The 18,303-nt window shown below is 51.1% G+C and overlaps 5 protein-coding genes across 5 annotated transcripts; 3 read left to right on the top strand and 2 right to left on the bottom strand.

Moving 5' to 3' along the window:
* Positions 1 to 82: 82 nt before the first annotated feature.
* On the top strand, positions 83 to 8,483 carry ACHE_50331S (putative translational activator; the record flags this gene model as incomplete). The annotated part of the gene is made up of 8 exons (XM_043280036.1): positions 83 to 203; positions 272 to 2,328; positions 2,391 to 3,069; positions 3,127 to 3,318; positions 3,374 to 7,546; positions 7,597 to 7,678; positions 7,732 to 7,873; positions 7,929 to 8,483. 8 exons carry the CDS (start codon positions 83 to 85, stop codon positions 8,481 to 8,483), a joined length of 8,001 nt encoding a protein of 2,666 aa, XP_043137655.1.
* A 272-nt stretch (positions 8,484 to 8,755) lies between these two features.
* Positions 8,756 to 9,902, top strand: ACHE_50332S (60S ribosomal protein eL19; the record flags this gene model as incomplete). Its single annotated transcript, XM_043280037.1, has 5 exons — positions 8,756 to 8,792; positions 8,848 to 8,950; positions 9,140 to 9,409; positions 9,514 to 9,664; positions 9,756 to 9,902. 5 exons carry the CDS (start codon positions 8,756 to 8,758, stop codon positions 9,900 to 9,902), a joined length of 708 nt encoding a protein of 235 aa, XP_043137656.1.
* Positions 9,903 to 10,980: 1,078 nt separating this feature from the next.
* Positions 10,981 to 12,228, bottom strand: ACHE_50333A (uncharacterized protein; the record flags this gene model as incomplete). Its single annotated transcript, XM_043280038.1, has 1 exon — positions 10,981 to 12,228. The coding sequence occupies one exon, from the start codon at positions 12,226 to 12,228 to the stop codon at positions 10,981 to 10,983; it is 1,248 nt and encodes a 415-aa protein (XP_043137657.1).
* Positions 12,229 to 13,228: 1,000 nt separating this feature from the next.
* Positions 13,229 to 13,780, bottom strand: ACHE_50334A (uncharacterized protein; the record flags this gene model as incomplete). Its single annotated transcript, XM_043280039.1, has 2 exons — positions 13,229 to 13,371; positions 13,666 to 13,780. The coding sequence occupies 2 exons, from the start codon at positions 13,778 to 13,780 to the stop codon at positions 13,229 to 13,231; spliced, it is 258 nt and encodes an 85-aa protein (XP_043137658.1).
* A 1,510-nt stretch (positions 13,781 to 15,290) lies between these two features.
* Positions 15,291 to 17,061, top strand: ACHE_50335S (uncharacterized protein; the record flags this gene model as incomplete). Its single annotated transcript, XM_043280040.1, has 3 exons — positions 15,291 to 15,315; positions 15,394 to 16,766; positions 16,819 to 17,061. 3 exons carry the CDS (start codon positions 15,291 to 15,293, stop codon positions 17,059 to 17,061), a joined length of 1,641 nt encoding a protein of 546 aa, XP_043137659.1.
* Positions 17,062 to 18,303: the final 1,242 nt, after the last annotated feature.

The following is an 18,303-nucleotide window of genomic DNA, read 5'->3' on the forward strand; positions in this document are numbered from 1 at the left end:
AAAACTTTTATGACAACATCAACGGCAGAGCAGCCAAAAACTACTACTGAGTCCTCACGGCGACATGCCCTCTTGAGGAAATATGGACGACTTCCCATGGCAAGAGGTGAAATCCGGAGACCTGGAGAGTCTACAGGTTCTGATCTCTTCGAGTTCGACTGCTCGCAGAGTTCGTGCTCTCCAGGAACTTCGCGATAGAGCCGGTACGACCCCTCCGCCGCAGCGGAAGGACATTGGGATTGCTAACCACTCGATTCGTGATATCTTATAGGAACTGAATTATCGCAAGGATCTCATCAAGATTTATTAGAACTACTTTTTAGAACATATCCCCTCTATGTCGATCGTCCATCGCGTCACGCCGTCCAAGAATGCCTCCGCTCGCTCCTCAAGGCCCAACCGCCGACCGATAGCACCAACGATGTGGAGTATCTTATTCGGAGATTGAAGACGGAGACTTCCAAGCCCGGGTTAGCAGCTACGTCTGCGTTTGTGCTGGTGGAATGGTGTTCGGTGTTGCTACAGCATTTGATGGAGTCCGAGACGCCGCTGGAACCTGTGTTGGATATCATCGCCGCGGATGCGAAGGCGCTGGAAATCTGTCTCTCTGCGAATCCTAAAGCGAGCGTTGTACAGTCGGCACTCAGGGTTACGAGACGTGCTTTGCGTGCGGTGTTCAGGTCAACCAAGGGCGACGATGCCGTCCGTCAGTCTGTCAGCCGATTGACCAGTGACTCGACAACCGGACAGAAGAATGCGCCTTTCCTGGGTGTGATTTGCGGAGTCAGCGCTCGTCTTGCAGCCCAGAAGCCGGTCTTGGAGGAGCAGAAGAAGGCTATCACTGCATTCTACGCCAAGGAGTTGATTGGATCCCGGTCAGCGGTCCCGTCCCATATCGCCAATGGCCTGTCGGATTTCTTTGCATCGTTCATGACCTACGAGGATGTAGAGACTGAGTTGATCCCACCATTCGAGAAGGCGATTCTAAGAGCTCCGGAAGTGTCCCTCGGGGGTTTAATCCCAGCCCTCTGTGCTGCCTTGCCAGAGCAGATCGATCTGTCAGACATTTTGTTGTGCCGGCTCTTGAAGCATCTTGTCTCGAGCTTGAAGTCGAACAATCCCGCGATTCGACAGGGTGCTGTGAGCTCTTTCCAGTCCTTGCTCGCCAAATCCAAGGCCGAGGGTTCGCTTCTGAAAATCGTGAGCGAGGTCGTCAGTCCTCTGAAGACCCAGAAAATTACCAACCCGGATCACCGTGCCGTGTTTGCCCAATCACTTGCTGCTATGCTACCTTCCGTTGCTCTTTCAACCGAAGTTGTCCAAGGCCTTGTTCCCGTTTTTGCTCGTGAGTCCAACGAGCCTGCTCTGGAACAAGAAATCAAGGCGTTTAGCAAGCACCTTGCTTTCCTGGTCAAGTCTGCAGTCAAGGTCAACGATGACGTGATTAACACCATCGTGAAGGGCTCTTCAGATAAGCGAATTCCTTTCCGGAAGCTCTGGCAACTTAATGTTGGAGAAGTGCTTTGGGAGACCGATTCGACGACCCAGGCTAGCTCTGAGGTCCAGCCACTCGTTTCCAAGTTCATCGGCAAAATGAAAGATATGTTCAACGAGGTGGCTTCCAACCCTGTGCCATCTGCCCAAAACGGCGCCCTGTCGACAGCCTACGTTTATCTGGCTCTCTTGGAGCGCACAGGTTCTGACAGTTCTACTTTGGAAACGACAGTGGCTCAGTCGATGGTCCTAAACCCCAAACCGTCGTTCCTCCTTAATCCCAGGGCCTACGTGAAACTGGCTTCCCAAGCCGAAGTCCAATGGGCCGTGAGGGCACTTGCTGCTGTTGCTTCTAGCTCCAAGTTCGAAGCTGCAGAGCACGCGGCCAAGGTCGCATGGGCCGAAGCCTTTATTTATGCAATCACTTCACCTGGACTCCACACCAACTTCAGAGAGCAGTCCGCCTGTACGTTGTCGGATGTCTATCTCAAGAAACCGGCAACAACTGGCCGCATCGTCATCGACGGTCTCTGGGCTTGGATTCTGTCTTTCAGAACTTCTGAGAAGGAATCGGCTCCCGTCTCTGCAGGGCCAGGAAGTGAAGGTCTTCTGCACCTTGTGACCCGAGCTATCTGCCCGCCGGCATCCAGTCTTGAAGAAGGCCATGCTTCTGAACTGAGAACTCAACTTGTTGAGCTCCTCATCTTATGTCGCCCAGAGATGATTCCTAGATCTGCATGGATTCCTTTGTGCTTGAGGACTGGCACGGACCCTGGTGATCTCGTTCGTGAGCTTCCTGACGAGTTCATGAAGCAGTTGAGCCGCGTGCATGAGGTAAGTCACATATTGTTCGCTCTTTGCCGTCAGTCATCAAGAAAGTTACTGATTTGTTCCAGGACCCTGTGCAATCTAAGGTGCCCCAAATCGATGCGGCAATCTGGAGCGCAGCAGCAGACTTGGCATTCGTCGCGCCTGACACCATGATTCCTCAGCTTGTCGAGCAGATCAAGGATGATCTCAGCGCCGAGCGCCTGTCCAAATTCACGCCGACAGATGCTGCCATTGCGCGCACTCCCGAAGGAACAATGTTTGTCGATGTCCTCAGCAACAAGACAAGGCAGCTTGACAAGAACACCAAGGACTACGACACCCTGAAATGGGAGGAAGAGCTCCGAGCGCAACTTGCTGAGAGGAAGGGTCAGACGCAAAAGAAACTCAAACCTGAAGAACAGGCTAAAGTTAAGGCCCAGCTCGCCCAGGAGGCCAAGATTCGCGAAGAGGTGCTCTACGAGGTTAAGAGAATTGAGAGAGGTGCAGGAATCATCCAGGGTCTCGCAACCGGTCCTGCTACTGATGTAGAAGGCTGGATCAACCCTGCTGTGAGCTCTTTGCTTGGTCTCATGGAGGCTAACGCAGGCATGTTCGTCGGTGATGTCGTGTCGAAGGCCTACGTTTCATGTGCCGAGAAACTGTCGACTCGTCTGGCGACCCTCCGGCAGTTTGTTGGTGTGGCCACGCTGCGAGCCATCGGGAGAACCTACCTTCCTCCTGAGATGGAGGTAGAACCTCTTGGCGGTATGTGTTGTAACTGTGCTTTGCTGAGGATTGACGGTTGCTAATTATTTCGAATAGAGCTCATTGCTAGGATTTTGTACCGTGTGCGGTTTGCGTCGGAGCAGCGCCCTCTTGAGGAGGCTTCTCTGGCCTATCTTCTTCCTTTAGTTTTCCAGATCCTCAACCGAAACGGTATCGAAGAGAAGGAGGAGGGTGAAGGAGAACAGGTCCTGCTCGCTCTTGAAGTCTTGTCTTTCCACTCAAGCTCATGTAAGTTCCATTGTCACCACTTGTCGTTGCAAGCAGACGCTAATGTGTGAACAAGTTTCCGACAACCGCCTTCCCCGTGTCGAGGTTTTGAAGCACCTCATCTCGGCAATGCAGAGATACTCTCAACATTACAAGTTGATCAAGGATACTCTGTTCGACCTCTGCCGATGCATCTCGGCAAACATTGGACAGGAGGAGCTTCAGGCTCTTCTGGAAGGCGCCATTGTCTCGGATGTCTCTGTCAGAACATCAGTTCTGCAAGCTATCAATGCTGAAATCGATTTGACGGATCTTGATTTCTCTGAGCATATCTGGCTTGCCTGCCATGATCATGTTGAGGAGAACGTCGACGTTGCGGAAACGATCTGGGAAGAGAACGCCCTGGAGGTCGACGACTCTTCGTACGGCAAGCTCATTCCATACCTGGCTTCTAAGGACTCGCAGCTTCGTGGTGCGGCTGCCCGCGGATTGGCACACGCAATCGAGCTCGACCCGTCAAAGTTTGCTGGTATTCTATCAGAGTTACAGGCCAAGTACGAAGATGAAACTAGGCCAAAGGAACCCGAAAAAGACAAGTACGGAATGCCGAAGAAGATGGACACGACAGACATCTGGGAGTTCCGAAGTGGTATTGCCCTTGCCTTCGGTGCCATGACAAACGGTTTCGAGGGCGACCAGATCGTGTCATTCTTGCGCTTCCTCATTGAGAGAGGGCCTCTTATCGACCGAAGCTCTACTGTACGTGATCAAATGGCCGAAAGTGGTAGATCTGTCATTGCTTTGCGTGGTCAGCAGAAGGTCGAGGAGCTTATGCAGCTCTTGGAAACTACACTCGAAACATCGGACAAGGCGACCCAGCAATCTGATTTGCTTAACGAAGCAGTGGTTGTCCTCTATGGATCTCTGGCCCGCCATCTCAAGGCCGAAGACCCACGTCTGCAGACCGTCCTCAAGAAACTTCTTGCCACCCTACCCACTCCTGCCGAAAGCGTGCAATCCGCAGTCGCCAACTGTTTACCGCCGTTGATTAGACTGTCCGCCTCTGAGACCTCCGGCTATGTCCAGGAAATGCTTGACCAGCTTATTCAAACAAAGAACTACGCTACCCAGCGTGGTGCGGCGTACGGTCTGGCTGCTATCGTCAGCGGAAGAGGTATCTCGACGCTGCGCGAATTCCAGATCATGAGCCACCTCAAGGAAGCAACTGAAAACAAGAAAGAACCGCACCAGAGACAGGGTGCTGTTTTGGCTTACGAGCTTTTCGCCACGATTCTTGGACGCACCTTCGAGCCATACGTTATCCAGATCGTTCCCCAGCTTCTTACCCTCTTCGGTGACATGAGCATTGACGTCCGTGAGGCCTGCCTTGACGCAGCAAAGGCTTGCTTCGCCAACCTCAGTTCTTACGGTGTGAAGAAGATTCTTCCCACCTTGCTTGATGGTCTCGACGATACACAATGGCGTAGTCAGAAAGGAGCTTGTGAATTGCTTGGTGCCATGGCCTACCTTGATCCCCAGCAACTTGCAACCAGCTTGCCTGAGATCATTCCTCCTCTCACGGTTGTGCTCAACGACACCCACAAGGAAGTGCGCAACGCTGCAAACCGCAGTCTTCAGCGATTCGGTGAGGTTATCAGCAACCCCGAGATTAAGAGCTTGGTGAACGTCCTTCTGAAGGCCCTGAGCGACCCGACCAAGCACACAGACGAGGCTTTGGATTCTCTTATCAAGGTGTCCTTCGTTCACTACCTCGATGCTCCCTCTTTGGCTCTTGTTGTCCGTATTCTTGAGCGTGGTCTTGGTGACAGATCCGCAACCAAGCGGAAGTCTGCCCAGATTATTGGTAGTTTGGCTCACCTTACTGAGCGCAAAGATCTTATCACGCACCTGCCGATCATCGTCTCTGGTTTGCAGCTGGCAATCGTTGACCCTGTGCCTACAACTCGTGCTACTGGTTCTAAGGCTCTTGGTTCACTTATCGAAAAGCTTGGAGAGGATGCTCTTCCTGATCTCATTCCCAACCTTATGGCTACACTCAAGTCCGACACTGGCGCAGGCGACAGATTTGGATCTGCTCAGGCGCTGTCGGAGGTTCTTGCAGGCTTGGGTACGACGAGACTCGAGGAGACTCTGCCAACTATCTTGCAGAACGTGTCCAGCTCCAAGGCTACTGTTCGTGAAGGCTTCATGACTCTCTTCATCTTCCTGCCTGCCTGCTTTGGTAACAGCTTTGCCACCTATCTCAACAAGATCATTCCCCCAATCCTTTCTGGTTTGGCTGATGATGTTGATTCGATCCGTGACACCTCTCTTCGGGCTGGTCGGTTACTGGTCAAGAACTTCTCTTCTAAGGCTATTGACTTGCTTCTGCCAGAGCTTGAGCGCGGTCTTGCTGATGACAGCTACCGTATCAGATTGAGCTCCGTCGAGCTGGTTGGAGACCTTCTGTTCAGTATCACCGGTATCTCGGGCAAGGCCGAGGCCGAAGAAGAGGAAGAGGAAGCGACCCAGGCCGGACAGTCTCTGCTTGAGGTCCTGGGAGCCGAGAGAAGAGACAAGGTTCTGTCTGCCCTGTTCATCTGCCGCTGCGATACTTCTGGTCTCGTCAAGAGTGCAGCGATGGCCGTCTGGAAGGCGCTTGTTGCGTCGCCCAAGACTCTCAAGGACATGGTCCCCGCTCTGTCCCAGCTCATCATCCGTCGCCTCGGTTCGTCGAACATGGAGCACAAGGTTATTGCAAGCAACGCCCTTGGAGACCTTATCAAGAAGGCTGGAGAATCAGTTCTGGCTACCTTGCTGCCTTCCCTCGAGGAGGGTCTGCGTACCTCGCCAGATGTGGACGTCAAGCAGGGTATCTGTATCGCTCTGCGCGAGCTCATTACTTCTGCTTCCGTTGATGCCCTTGAGGATTACGAGAAGGTTCTCATTTCCACCGTTAGAGTGGCGCTGGTTGACAACGATGAGGACGTTCGTGAGGCTGCCGCTGAAGCATTTGACGCTCTTCAGCAGATTCTGGGCAAGAAGGCTGTCGACCAAGTTCTGCCTTACCTGCTGCACCTCCTGAGAAACGACGAGGATGCCGAGCAAGCTCTTTCTGCACTCCTGACGCTGCTCACCGAACAGACTCGTGCCAACATCATCCTGCCTAACCTCATCCCGACTCTGCTCACTCCTCCTATTTCTGCGTTCAATGCCAGGGCCATTGCTTCTCTGGCCCAGGTGGCATCCTCTGCCATGACTCGCAGACTGCCAACTATCTTGAACTCTTTGATGGATGGCATGATCTCTACCGAGGACGACGAGCACCGTCAAGAGTTGTCCAATGCCTTTGATACCGTTCTTGTCTCCGTTGATGAGTATGATGGTCTCAATGTCATGATGAACGTTATGATTTCTCTCTTGAAGCACGACGACCACAAGCGCCGGGCCAACGCAGCACTGCATCTCGACAAGTTCTTCTCGGACGCTTCTCTCGACTATTCCAGATACCACCAGGACCTTATCCGCGTTCTGCTCATCTCGTTCGGCGACTCCGACGCGGATGTCGTCAAGGCTGCATGGACTGCTCTCAGCGGCCTCACCAAGCACATGCGCAAGGAGGAAATGGAAGTGTTGGCCATTCCTACCCGCCAGATCGTGCGACAAGTCGGTGTCCCTGGGTCAGACCTGCCGGGTTTCAGCTTGCCAAAGGGTATCACTGCTATCCTTCCAATCTTCTTGCAAGGTCTTCTCAACGGTACCGTGGACCAGCGTACCCAGGCTGCTCTTGGTATTGGCGACATTATCGATCGTACGAACGCCAATGCTCTGAAGGCGTTCGTCACCCAGATAACCGGTCCTTTGATTCGTGTCGTATCCGAGCGTTCGGTCGACATCAAATGCGCCATCTTCTTTACCCTCAACAAGCTCTTGGAAAAGATCCCGCTTGCTGTTAAGCCGTTCCTGCCGCAGCTCCAGCGTACCTTTGCTCGTGGTCTTGCAGACACTACCAGCGAGACTCTGCGTAACAGAGCCGCCAAGGGTCTTGGTATCTTGATTACCTTGACTCCTAGGGTGGACCCTCTTATTGCAGAACTCATTACTGGTTCGAAGACGCCCGATGTGGGCGTGAAAAATGCCATGATGAAGGCCCTTCAAGAGGTTGTTGGCAAGGCCGGCTCCAACATGAGCGAAGCCTCCAAGAATGCTATCCTTGGACTTATCGATGCCGACACCAGCGATCAGACCGGTAAGTCTATACAGCCTACAGTAAAGATTACAGTCCTAACATGCAAGTAGACTCCGTGGCCATCACAAACGCCAAGCTGCTTGGTGCTCTCGTCAAAGTTCTTCCTGCTGCCACCGCTGGGCCGCTCATCAAGTAAGTTGACTACGATATCGCCTATGATGAAACAAATGCTAACTACGTCTTAGGAACCGTGTCCTTGTGCCGCAGCCATCTCATGCATCTGTCCTTGGACTCAATGCGCTGCTTGTTGAGTCGCCATCATCTCTGATTGAGAACTTCGGAGCTGAGACACAAGCTGCTATTTGCCAGGGCTTGTCGCACCAGGACGTAAGTTTCACTCCGTTCCAAACAATGATGCAAGGGCGATGCTGACTCGAAACAGACCTTCATCGCCGACAACAGTGTCCTTGCTCTCGGTAAATACCTGCTGGTTGAGGATGAGCACCGCAGCTTCGAAGCCAACAAGACAGTCTTCGAGGCCTTGGCATCGTGCATTAAACCGGGTATCCCCTCTGATACCCGCCGATTGGCTCTGGTGGTGATCCGGACTGTCAGCCGACTGCACCCCGAGCTTACCCGGCCCCATCTGGCCCTCCTCGCCCAGCCAATCTTCGCCTGCGTCCGTGACCTCGTCATCCCCGTCAAGCTCGCAGCCGAAGCAGCCTTCCTCTCCATCTTCTCCGTGGAGGAGTCCGAAAGCGCCGTCTTTGACAAGTACATGGCTGGCGCTGGTGCGGAGCTCCCGCCGGGACCCAAGCGGAGTATGTCGGACTACTTCAAGCGTGTTGCACTACGTCTTGCTACGCAGGCTCGGGAGCGTAAGGAGGCTGAGGGTGGACATGGCGGACTGGGTCTGTCGAACGACGAGATGGATGATGAGAAGGAAGTGTGGAGTATTGGGAAGGTTGACCTTGGGGAAGCGGCATTCGATGAGTGAATTATTTGAGCCTATGCATATTGTGGATAGATGTTGCATCGGATGTATATGTTATTTAAAAGTTGTTCGAATACATTGTTCTTATTCGTCCTGTCTGTTGTCCCATACTTATGACATACTCGGTATGTGTCACGTGATCCATAACTAAAGGACCCACCACGATATCCGAGCATTCAAGTCAATGAACAGAGTCAAAAACAAAATACCATCATCTCAGCCAGAAATAGCAGCCAAAAGATGAAGAATCGTACGGGGTATTGTATACAAATAGAATGATCTCCAACCAGTTGCGGCTCTTAGTCGGGAAGCGTATGGGGCACAAGCCCTAGAGTGGAGCCACTCGCTTAGGAGCACAGTGGCTTAGCTAATCACCCGGTGTATCTCAAACTCCTCACTGGGAATTCTACCCGTAGTCGAGTGCAACGAACACCATCCGCCAACGACCGTCGATACGCCGACATCAAGATGTGAGTTCCATCGTGCGAACCTGATACTGTCATTATATGGGGAATTATTGTTCTTGAGGTTTTTTTTTTCCGACTTCAAAGAACCTCTCCGAAATTTCCCTTCAGAATAATGTGTATCAGGGGGCGACAGCCTCCGAAAAAAAAAATGCAACACAAATCAACACGATACTGACATCTGTGTCTACACAGGGTCAACCTTCGCACCCAGAAGCGCCTCGCCGCCTCCGTGGTGGGCTGCGGCAAGCGCAAGATTTGGCTCGACCCTAATGAGATGAACGAGATCTCCAACGCCAACTCCCGCCAGACCGTCCGCAAGCTCGTCAGCGATGGCCTCATCATCCGCAAGCCCGTGACCATGCACTCCCGTGCTCGCGCCCGTGAGCTCAACGAGGCCCGCAGAATCGGCAGAAACCGCGGCCTGGGTAAGCGTAAGGGTACCAAGGAGGCCCGTATGCCCAGGTATGCAACATTTCTTTCCCCCTCGAGTCCTCGCGATCGACCGTCGATGAAAATGTCGGATATATGTGATGTCTGAAGGAAATGCTGATGGGTTTTGCTTCCAGCCACATCCTCTGGATGCGCCGCATGCGTGTTCTCCGTCGCCTGCTCGTCCGCTACCGTGCCTCTGGCAAGATCGACAAGCACCTCTACCACGAGCTCTACCACCTGAGCAAGGGTAACACCTTCAAGCACAAGCGCGCTCTCATCGAGCACGTAAGTTTTTCCCACGTTGGATGGATATACTTGGTTCTACTGGAAGGACAGGGGCTAGTTGGCAGTACGAGATGCTGACTACGTACAACAGATCCAAAGGGCTAAGGCTGAGAGACTCCGTGAGCGTACTCTCAAGGAGGAGATGGACGCTAAGCGTGCCAAGAACAAGGCTCTCCGTGAAAGACGGCAGGAGCGTGTCGAGTCCAAGCGCAACGCCCAGGCTCAGGGACAGGAGTAAAAATGCCCTGATGTTTGGCGGTGCGGAGGTTGAACTGGGGGAATTAATCAGCCCACCGAATCCGGTCGACTACGTTGATGTTTTCTTTTCTCGAATTTGGGCTCGGTGGCTTGGTTCATCCGGGACGGGTACAACATGGCAACCTGGAATGGGGTTCGGGAACAGAGAAAATGTGATGCATCTTTTCCTCGACAGAGGGAAAGAGAATGGAGAAACAAAAAAATTTATAAACCCAAAACAATGGCATGGCGCTTTGTGTGATACGAAATCTTGCGGAATTTTTTATTTTCTTTTCGATATATTTGCATTTCTCTTTTTCCAGACTCCATCTAACAAGGCAAAGACAACTGGATGATGATCCCTCCATTTCGACCTCCCATGTCATTCGATTCAGGTTAAAATTGTTATTGATGTCGTAACGGTGTTAACTGTATTCAATGTACTGGGTCGCGTTAATCTGTTCTTTTTCTTTCCACCGTATTAATCCTTAGGATACTCGTCTTTCCCTTTCCCTCCGCCTCTAATTCAATTCACATTGAAGCGCTCATTTTGAGCATTCCATGGAATGACAACACCATAGCACAAGTGCACGCGCTCACTTACCCCACCTGTACTTCTATTCTCTGCGGAGTAAGTCCCGTCCGTCCCGCATTGATGATGGCATGGCCAACGGTGATGGCATAGCAACTGGATCGCTGTTTGGTGTGTTTTGTGTATATTGCACGGTATGACGTGAAGACATTTCTTTGATTTCCCTAAAACTGTTGGTCAGCGTTGTGCATACGGGGTTTATATATCTTTGCTTCCGGAGTCATAGTCCAAGTATAAAGAATTACAAGACTGAAGGAAAAGGATAGAACAAACGGAATATATTCAATCTCGGGTATCAACAACTACACACTATCGTTATTATGCACGCAATGCATTACTTAAATACAAGTAAGACCAAAACCAAACTCCCCCTGTAAGCACTCAATGCTATCCCTGCGCTGTTTTCGTAGCTCATATCGCATCTCGAGACATGCTCCCAAAGCATGCCATCAAAACCAATTTTTAATAACTTCCCGATAAGCAATAATTATGCCCGCGTGTGCACCGCATCCATGGGAACCTCCAAATCAAATGGATCACTCCTTGCGCTCCGTGCACTCTTCGCACTAACCCTTCTCGTTGATAAGTCAATTATTCGTGGAGATGTTGCGCTAGGACTCGATAACCGGTAGTTTATCACCTGTAGACTGCCAACGGAGCTATTCCGGCCAGGCAGGATGATTGTACTGCCCAGACTGTGGTCGCTGCCGTAGAGGGAGCGCGGGGTGACGAGGCTGTTTTGTCCTTGTGGTTGCCATTCGATGATGTTTGGTTTTGAGAGGCGGACTTGTTTCCATGTTGGACTGAGGCGGGTATTTTTGTTGTTATTTTGGAAGGTTGGGTCTGCGAAGGGGTTCGGGGGGGTACCCCGGTGGTCGAGTTGTGCCTCGATGCAGGCTTCCGTGGACTTGGAGAATGGGTTGTGGAAGAGGGTTGGTTTCGGAGGTGTCAGTTCAGGTGTAGGCGTAGGTTGTAGACGGTTGGGCGGTGATTGCCCGGATGGTGGACTGTGGAAAGAGAACACTGAACGGTGACGCGGTTCCCAACTGGTCAATGTGGGAACAGAACTCCGGTCAATTCGCGAGAGCTTCCCATTCGAGCTTAGACTTTTGGTATCGCCATACATCCGTCGCCGGCGCCGGAGTAGAAGAAAACATATTAAAGCAACAAATGCGATGAAACCAAGCACACCCAGTATGCTCCCGACTATTACGCGGGGGAGGTTATCTTTGTTGGATCCGTCTGTTTTCTGAGTTGAACTGTCTCCAACGGATCCTGTCCCTGCTGTTGTCGTTGCTGAGGGTGTTGTGCTAATTGAAGATGATGCACTGTGAGAGGCCCCGAATACCCTAGAATCGACAGTAGGCGTTGACGTATCTGTCTCCGTCTTCGAACCCGTAGACGAGGTCGCTGATGCCACTGGCGTGGGAGGTAAAACACCAACATTCGGGGGAGAAGTGACTTGAACCTCCGGAGTCAGCGAGATGGTCGGGTGGATCTTCTCCGGAGGGCCGAGCAACGTCGACGGCCTAATGGAGAAAGTCGAGGGTGTTGAATACGCCCCCGATAATGCCGAAGATGCCTGTGGCGATGGAGTTGCGAGTAGAGGAAATGAAGTCGAGGCTAACGGTGACAATGGCCCCGGCGATGCTGATGGAACAGACACTGGAATAGAAACTCGTTTAACTTTGGCACATCTCAAGCCGCGATTGAAGACGACCGAAGGACTCGACATCTCGCCGAATCCGCGGGGCAAGTGTTCTCCGCGAGACCAACGAACAGAGGATTGTCAAGGACCGCACGGCATGGAGGGCTCAGAGGGAATGGCGAATATTAGGTGGCGCGTAATAGTTCGTGAAGTATTGTGATATTACTGGCGCAAGGGGCAGCAGATAATAGTAAACAAAAGAAAACCGGGGGGAAGGGGAGAGAGAAAGAAGAAATGAAAAAAAGTCCGGAGAAAGACACAAGCATAATTCTGATGCTATTCCTATTCCTATTTTTGCTTTCCTGGTAGAGGACGGGCAGAAGGACCCAGCGTGACCCCGGAGGAGAGCCATGACAATCCGTGTCAGAGGCCCTCACCAGGTCGAATTCTGTTGTTTCAGGATGAATGGTGAGGCACTAGGAACGCGGCAATGCACTCGGACTGAAAAGAATGTCTAGCGATTAAGAGATCAGAAACTTCGTACCATAAAAAGGGTGATCCTTCTTGCAATTCCATATAGTTTGATAGCGCACATCGCAGGAAGCAGACAAATATTCAGTCGTTGATAGCACTGGAGATCGGCCAATGCGGGGTGAAACAAGCAGGATTAGCAGCAGTCTAACTCGACCCGGCGTGAAACGGGCGCTTAGCAAGACCAAAGCAGACATTCAGCCGGATAAGCCGAAGTTTGTAGACAGAGAGAGAGAGCAGGCTGAAACCGCGGGGGGGATAGTCTCATGATCAATAATGCCCGAAAGGGATCAATGCATGGCCATTGGAGATCAAACACTGGTGTGGTTGGTCTGATCGACTGTACTCCATCCGAGCATTAGTCCGCATCGTTTCTCCGTTCCGCTTCTTTCCCGATGTAGATATCTTCATCAGTTACAGACTTCATCTATTTCTTCTTTTTCGATTACTCGACATGTTTGAATTGCTACCGATTTGGATTTTCTAGTACGCCTTTTGAAATGAACACAGGCAACCAGAAGTCGATTGAAGGATGAAGAATTTACTCTGCGCCGACTCATTCTTCTTCTTCTTCTTCTTCCTCCTCCTCAATCCCGTTCATTGCACCAATAGCACTGGCAGCACCAGCAGCTCTTAACATGCTCGAATCGAGCTTTAACTGTTCCATCTGCATCATCCGCCTGGGCGTTCGGAGTACCACTAATATCAAGAGAAACATAACGATCCTGGATATAATGATCCGAAATTCTCTTGAAATTTGGGGCTCTTCAACCAAGCATGTATCGGATATAGTACCGTCCACATGCAACTAGCGTAAATTTCTTTGTCCTCTGGAATATTCAACATCCTTTTGAGTAAGGATCGGAGTAGGATCGCTCGCCGGATGACGAATAATAAATCGTCCGAAGTCCCATTCACTTTCTTTGGTTCGAGAACGTTGACATAGGCTTCCAAGGTACTTTTGAACTCCTTTCTGTGAATGCTTGGACGTACCGTTCGTGGGTTGCTCGTCGACGTTGGTCTCCTTGTGTTCCTGTACGCGCTTGAGCATACCAATCGAGAGTGGCTTCTCGTTGTCGTTCTGTAGCTGGAGATACAATTCCATCATGTTCTTAAGGGGTCCGTACTTCTTAAGGAGTTCGTGCTTGTCAAGAGTCCTATAATCGTTGCCGTCTTTTGGAGTCCATCCTCGAAGTCTGCTCAGGAAATCCGGTTCTTTGGCGGTTTGAAGACACTGCTGTCCGGTTGCTTTGCTGGAAAACCGATGAAGTGATCCGATTCACCTTAAACAAAGGCAAAGACAGCAGGCCCAATGTGCCGATCGCATTCCTTGTCGAAGAATTTTTCATCTCGCATCGGCGCCAGGAAGTATTTCAACCATGACAGCTTGTCGCCTCCACTAGAATCAATATCGAAGTCTTTAAAAAAGACCACTGGAATTTTTGCCAGCAATACGTTGTCTCGGATTATGTAAAAGGCTTTTTTGGGGTCTATATGATCTTGCAGTTGAAAGATGGTGACTGTGGTTGGTTGAAATCATTGAGCAGCTGTTTGTTCGATATACTCCCTGAGCCCGTTAGAAGAAGTGTCAAGAGCCGTGCTACTGATCCCACGGGCTTCCTCGCTTGGAGAATTGGCCATAGGAGTAGAAGGACAAGTTATCCGAGAGGTATTGAGAGCAGGGCCGTCGTCACTGAATACGGCTCTGATGACTTGCAGTTAGACATGCCTGACTGGAAAAGGGTCTACTTGATAGAAAGCATTTCGAAAATGGACTAGCGTGGGTATCAGGTGATGTCATTGGACTTTGTCATGTGACAGGACTGTGTTCCGGATGGTGCAAAAGTCCGTACTTACGAAGTTGTAAACAGAGAGACTGTGCATATTACAAGTACTTTGATAGACAGATGAGCATTCGATCTCATTTTTCGGCGGTATCCCCGCTCCAGAATATGCGCTGCGGTTATGCTATGGCTTTGAAGGAGCGATCGTCTGGCAGGCCGATGATAGGAGTAACACGTTCTCTTTCTCGTTTTTCAGGGCCGGTTGAGTTGATCTAATTGACTGGTAGAGAACTGGGTGTAGGCAGTAGCATAGTGGTAGGTGTAATTGTCAACCGTTGGAGCAACGGCCCGATGCGAAACCCCGCCGTGACAGCATTTGCTAGTATAGTGAATCTAAGTAGTCATTCACTATGGAAATAAGAATGCTGAGCTGCTCCATCGTGAAAACAACAAGAAGAAAGACAACAAGGCTGCCCGATATGAAACCGAAGATGCCTCCGCGATCCAACCAACTCCCGGAGGCCATATTGTCGTCTCCACGTCCAGCACGTCCCCTCCAGTTTTCACTTCTCCTTTTGTCTTGACACCTGCGCACTTTCGACTTTCTGCCATAAAATTTGATTGTTTCTGCGACATTGAATTTGCTGTTTGATCTTCCGTTTCTGGCCGTGTTCCTGGACTTTGTTCCTGAGGTCTGTTTGGGTCGCTCCCGCCATCAGTACCGCTGTGTCTTGATGCTTACTTCGTCTTGCGATATATTCTGGATTTCAGGAATAGACAGAAAGCAGAAAGTCAATATAATCGCAACCAGTCCAAATCAATCTTCAATTGGCCATGTTCGGTCTCTTTGGTGGCCTGGGTGGGTTCCCGCCTTGACAGCTCCGTTCTCTCCGTTTGTCTAGGATTCCGCTAACCTCTACTCCGTAACTAATCACAGGCCTCCCTGTAGGTACCGATCCAGAAAGAGAACGCCCTCCTCCCTCCGTTCCGACTCCCCTCGACTTCCCCATCTACAACCTCCCCGACTCAACAGAAGAAGACGCCGAATCCGCCCTCAAAGACCTATACAACGCCCTAGTCTCCATAAAGCGACCCCAGGATATCACGTCGTCGAGGTTCCGGGCCTTCAACCTCAAAGTGGAGTGGGAGGTCCCTGCATCGCGCATTGTTCGACATGACACTACGAGCTCTGTCCCACCATTGCCTTGGGAGGACAACGCGTCTGGGGAGGGGGGTCAGGATGGTAAACCGGCACTTATGGGCAATGACAACCGGTATCCGGATAAAGAGCGGTTTGAGACGCTGAGGAATGAGTTGTTGGTTGAGAACGACGATGGGTTCCGGGAGGTTAGTCGGATGCCGCCTAGGGAGGGTCGTCAGAGGGTGAGGATCGCGCAGACGAGGAAGTTCTGGGCGGGATTTGAGCGAATGGCACTGTATTGGGACACCAGTTTGGATAATTACTTCGAACGCCCTTCTACGCCAAAGCAGCAGCCGGAGGATAAGAGGGATAAGATGCAGATGGACAATGAGAACACACAAATATCAGAGAGAAATACGACAATGGACGTCGATCAGCCCGCACAAACAAATGGTAGCAACACCAATAACGATTCAGGATCTCGAACACCGGTCGCAAGGTACACTGGCCGCCGTGTTGGCGCCGGACACGAAATGCCCGAAGACGCCCGCGAGGAAACCGTCCGAGCCTTTGTCGAAATGGCTGCCTGGCCCTTTGGCTGCCAAGTCAGCATTCCCACACTCCCCCCACGACTAGCCATCAAGACACTACTCTTCCCAGTCCGAATGAGCTTCGAGGCAGGCCGCTCACCCAAGGACCGAACACAGGCCCGGAGCGGTGTCCTTGAGGGTCCGGTCTTTGTTGGCCAGTGCCGTGCCGAAACTGCCTTTCGAACTCCCGAAGAAGATCCCGGCTCCGGGATCGGTGACGTCGGCGATATATTCCGGGAGGTTGGTGCGATGCTACTAGCTGCCCAAGAACGCGCGCGCGAGGGGGCTACCGATGTCCGTCCCGGGGAGGGCCAATGGTGGACGACGGTACCTCGCTGGGGAGGGGGGCCGAACGATGGGCCAGAGGGCGAGCATCACGCCGAGGAGGATAGTAGCAACCACGAGAAGGAAAAACCGCATAAACGATCAAAATACGACCACCCGTTCCTGGCAATGCGGCGACCACGGAGGATGTCGAATGCAGAAAGGTGGAGCATTGTGCAGCCGGGGCAAAGTCTCTGGGAGAAAAAGATGAAGTATATGCAGATCGGAAAGACCGTGGGTAGTCTATACGATGATGTATGCTTACCAACCCCCTGCCCGTGAGAAATACCATCTAACAACTTGACAGATCTACATGGTGTCCTCAATCAACCACCACATCTCCATCCTGCACCTACGCGTTCACCGTCGATATCTCGAAATCGTAACGACGGGAGAGAGCGACTGCACAACCGAGTCTGACGGAGACCAACCGTGGTACGAGTTGAAGCTGCGGCGGACGAGGTGGTATGACTTCTTCGAGGCGAAGGATCGGGTTGAGGCGTTTGAGGGCATATGGCGGATTTTCCATTATAACTTGCGGAGGGTGTAATTACGTGCATTTATGTTTGAGTGATTTTTATTCTCTACTCATACCCGGAATGAAGTTTGGATGGTATTTTTGCATGGATGATGGGTATCTGGTAGTTGTACATACATCTTCATTCAATCTATCAGCTTCCCGCTGTAAGCAACCATTCTATAATATAACCGGTTCGAAGAACGCACCCTGCAACCAAGATCATCTTCCAATGTTTTCGGCTCGCTGCTCTAGGAAATCTTCTGTACGCTTCGTTGCGGCCCGACTTTCTCCATACTTCACGGACCAATATACTAGTAGTCTAGTATTGGGGTTGCGAACGTTCGCGTCTCTCGTTGTTCTGTAGCGTGCTAGTCAAACGGCCCACTCACAACATCATAAATGGGCTAGCTTCGTCCAAAATAGAGTAACAAGCTTCGTTGACGATAAGCAGTCTGAGTTGACGAAACATGCGGCCACAGGCTCTTGTGTTTGAAGAAGGTGACAATGTCAATAGTGACGAATACGCAGCAGCCGATATGCATGAAGCGTCTCTCGGAAGCTTGGAAAGTGTGACAAGCATACGGTTAAGTACTCGCAGAATATAGACATGTCTGTTTTGAGTGGAATTGGATGATGCAAAATATAGCTCCTTTGCTAAAATGCCGTTCGTTTCAATCTCCATGGTTGAGACGAGACTTGATTCGAGGTGGCTAGCTATGAGTTGAGTACGTACCCAGCACAGTGGGCGTGTTTTGAACACAGCACAATAGAACGCCCCGGGCCGTGGGTGACGAAGATAATCACAATGTGTCTAGATCAGTCCAAGGCAGTTGATCCTTCCAATCGAAGTGTGTCTTGCTTGGAGTTTTCCATGAGATTTCGATTCTCCTAATATAAGGAACGAATATGCCATGCTTGCGTCTTGTAGTTGGCGCCATGGAAGACCAAAGTTCTCACAGCCTGGGCTCTTCATCTTAGGAGAATGCATGAATTGTAATCGATACAGCTCTCTTATTGAGTATGGCTTCCTTTCTCAAGATGCTTTGTGGCTGTTTTCAATATGAAGCAAGCAGCATTTGATAATACGATGTCACACTCCTTCAAAAGTTCAAAGCATTGCCATAGTGGGTTTTACTTGATGCTTGCAGTGCATGGTTTTTGCAATTCATGCACTAAAATATTGGACTTACTGAAGGCAAACAACGCTCTTTTATGCTTTCCGTCCTTGTCCACATTGCCATGGTACAAGACACGCCTGGAATTTGAGTCGGG

The sequence above is a fragment of the Aspergillus chevalieri genome, chromosome 5 (assembly GCF_016861735.1).
Source record: "Aspergillus chevalieri M1 DNA, chromosome 5, nearly complete sequence".
NCBI classification, from domain to species: domain Eukaryota; kingdom Fungi; phylum Ascomycota; class Eurotiomycetes; order Eurotiales; family Aspergillaceae; genus Aspergillus; species Aspergillus chevalieri.